Below are 2,713 nucleotides of genomic sequence, written 5' to 3' on the forward strand. Positions count from 1 at the left end.
GGGAAGGAAAGCACAACCTTCATTGAGATGAGTCAAGTGAAGGATGTGGTTATCAATGAAGCCATCCACATGGTAATCATACGCAGTCTGTTGTCCCCTGTCTCTGTGGGCACACTCACGGGCAGTGTGAAAACACGAGCGTGATTTACCAGAGCAATTAAACACGGCACCATCCGTAGCTTTACTGACACCAGGAGCTTTGTTTCAGCTTTCTCTCCGTATTCTCTTTGTCTGTTCTCTCACCTTCAAAGCAGAACTTCAGCCAAACAAATAACCTCAAAAAGCCAAATCCATCCCTTAGATAATGCCATTAACACTGAGCTATTTGTTTTAGTTCTTTGTGTTGTACTGTTCTTGTAAATCCTGATGCCAAACTCCATAAGTAGTCAAGGCGGAGATAAGAACAACTCAAGAGATGATTTTTCCAGTTTCTGGTGTTTTCTGCAAAGCTTCTCTAGAAAAGCGGACCTCACCCTTCCAACACGTGTGTGTAATTTTCAGGTTAAAAATTTAATAGAAAAAAACACAGGTAAAATTATTTTTTTGTTGTGTGGAGGGAGGAAAGCTACAGATCTAAATTGGCAGACTTGACTGTGGCCTGGGGTGATTTGCCTTCAGTCCAGTGAGTTGAAACAGACTCTCTTTCTGTGATAACTCCAGGCACTTTCACACCATTTTCATACTCTGATGATTTTTTCTGTTTGTCTTGCAGCAAAAGGTTATCTACTACCTGTGCATCCTCCTCCAGGACCCTGGGGATCCTCAGGGAGTATCTGAGGTTGTGCCACTGTTTCAGGTGAGTTTGAGTGAATGGTGGAGAAATCTAGGCCTGTGGTGTGTGTGTGTGTGCCAGCTGTTGTAAGCGTATGTTTATTCCACTACAGGTAGCTGATTACAGTTGCGTTTCCCTGAGTGGGCCTCCAGGTTGGGTTTTACAGCTCTGTGGAATGGGTGGTGTTAGAAGTCTCTCAGAAGTACTTACCAGGGCTGGTTTTTTCATTTGCCCTCTATTTAAAGAAGAGGAGCTGTGTAAAGAAGCTCACATGAAGTGGAAGTCTTTGGCTCACGTAGGGTACTGAGGACTCATTCAGCTTTCTGTGTGGTCTCATGCTCAGTGTTACCTTCATAACTATAACGCTGTGCTGTAGTTGATTTTTCTCTCAGCTTTCTGTGCCAAAAGTGCTCATAAAAACCTCCTTGGCATTAGAACGACTTCCCTGGTCTCATCGGTTGACAAAGATCACAGTACAAGCTGTGAGCAATTTGCTTAATGTGTAATAACTTGTTTGCTTTGTCGTTACCCTGTCTTCCTCTTCTCTTCTTTTGCTAACCTGTTGATAACCCCACTTTGGGGATGGATTTTCTTTCTGCCTTTCTTTACATGCCTAACAAAACAATGCCCTGATCCTGGAGCAGTACAGAGTTACCTCACATCTTGACTCCTGAGGCTCATAGCCCTCTCTGGCCTTCTCAAGTCACCTGCTGTTGGTGACTATCGGTTTTTAGTCCACATCCAGTTTATGACTGGATACAGTTAGTCTTCTGCTAAATACTTACAGGTGTAAATAGACTATTCTGTTGATACTTGCTGATAACTTAGTACCACAACTGTAAAGACATTTGCTAACAATAATATAAATGAAGTATTTCACACATAGTCAAGAGAGAAAAAGGGATTTGCTGGAATTCAACAACTAATAAATCAGGAACTTGATTTTCCTTATTCATGCTTTTACTGCTTCAGAGAGGCTGCTTGGCGTTTGTGTAGGTTTTTTTCCCCAGCTCAACTCTGAACAGTTCTGTTTCCATGGGAATACCTTAGTATTGGTAGAGTTGGCTCCACTAACAAAGCAGATACAGAAAGAGCTGTGTCAGTTTGCAGTTCATTACCTGTCAGTAATTCTCACTTCACTGTGCAGGTTAGTATGTTACTTAGTTTTGAAGGAGCAGTAATTAGTAACTTTATTGCGTCCCCTTCACTGGGTTCCTCTAAGTCATGTCAGCTTCAGAAATACAATGTACCGTGTCACTGAGGCCAGGAGCACTTCTGCGCTGAACTGACCTATCGTTCCCTTAAGCAATGCTTGCAAGGAGAGGCATTTGATGGACTTTACACAGTAATGCTCTTTTGGGAGCTCAAAAGTCATGGGACCATAGGAACTGTGGGACTGGGAAACTTTCACCTCCTTGCTGGTTTTAATCTGGTCCAGGTTAGAAGTGATGGAAAATCATTATACTTTGACCACTGTTCGTTGTTTGTATGAAATGATGTTTTCAGTTAATCTTCTGTTGTCCTTTTGTTGACAGTACTAGCAGAGGCCAAGGGCCAGGTGTCTAAATTCCCCATCCTGAAGGTGTATTTTTCAGGGTGGAGGTCATCTGGGATGGTGGATTAGTGCATGGAAATCTACTGTTTGGTAGGTCTCTAGAGGGAGTACGGCTTAGTAGATAGGTTAATGGGTTGGAAGGTGTGGATTTTCACACAATCACAGAATGTTAGGGGTTGGAAGGGACCTCGAAAGATCATCTAGTCCAATCCCCCTGCCAGAGCAGGAACCTAAATGAGATCACACAGGAAGGCGTCCAGGCAGGTTTTGAATGTCTCCAGAGAAGGAGACTCCACAACCTCTCTGGACAGCCTGTCCCAGTGCTCTGTCACTCTCACAGTGGAAAAGCTTTTCCTACGTTTACATGGAACCTCCTATGCTCCAGC

At 43.4% G+C, this 2,713-nt stretch overlaps 1 protein-coding gene across 1 annotated transcript in view; it reads left to right on the top strand.

Moving 5' to 3' along the window:
* PIGH (phosphatidylinositol glycan anchor biosynthesis class H) overlaps positions 1–796 on the top strand; it is a gene marked incomplete at both ends in the record, with an annotated part of 956 nt that extends 160 nt beyond the window's left edge. Inside the window, 2 exon segments of the mRNA XM_010165638.2 lie at positions 1–72; positions 713–796. The exon segment at positions 1–72 is cut by the window's left edge and continues 17 nt beyond it. Coding sequence (XP_010163940.2) covers positions 1–72; positions 713–796 — 156 coding nt within the window.
* Positions 797–2,713: the final 1,917 nt, after the last annotated feature.

Source organism: Antrostomus carolinensis, unplaced genomic scaffold, assembly GCF_000700745.2.
Source record: "Antrostomus carolinensis isolate BGI_N321 unplaced genomic scaffold, ASM70074v2 scaffold41353, whole genome shotgun sequence".
Classification (NCBI taxonomy): domain Eukaryota; kingdom Metazoa; phylum Chordata; class Aves; order Caprimulgiformes; family Caprimulgidae; genus Antrostomus; species Antrostomus carolinensis.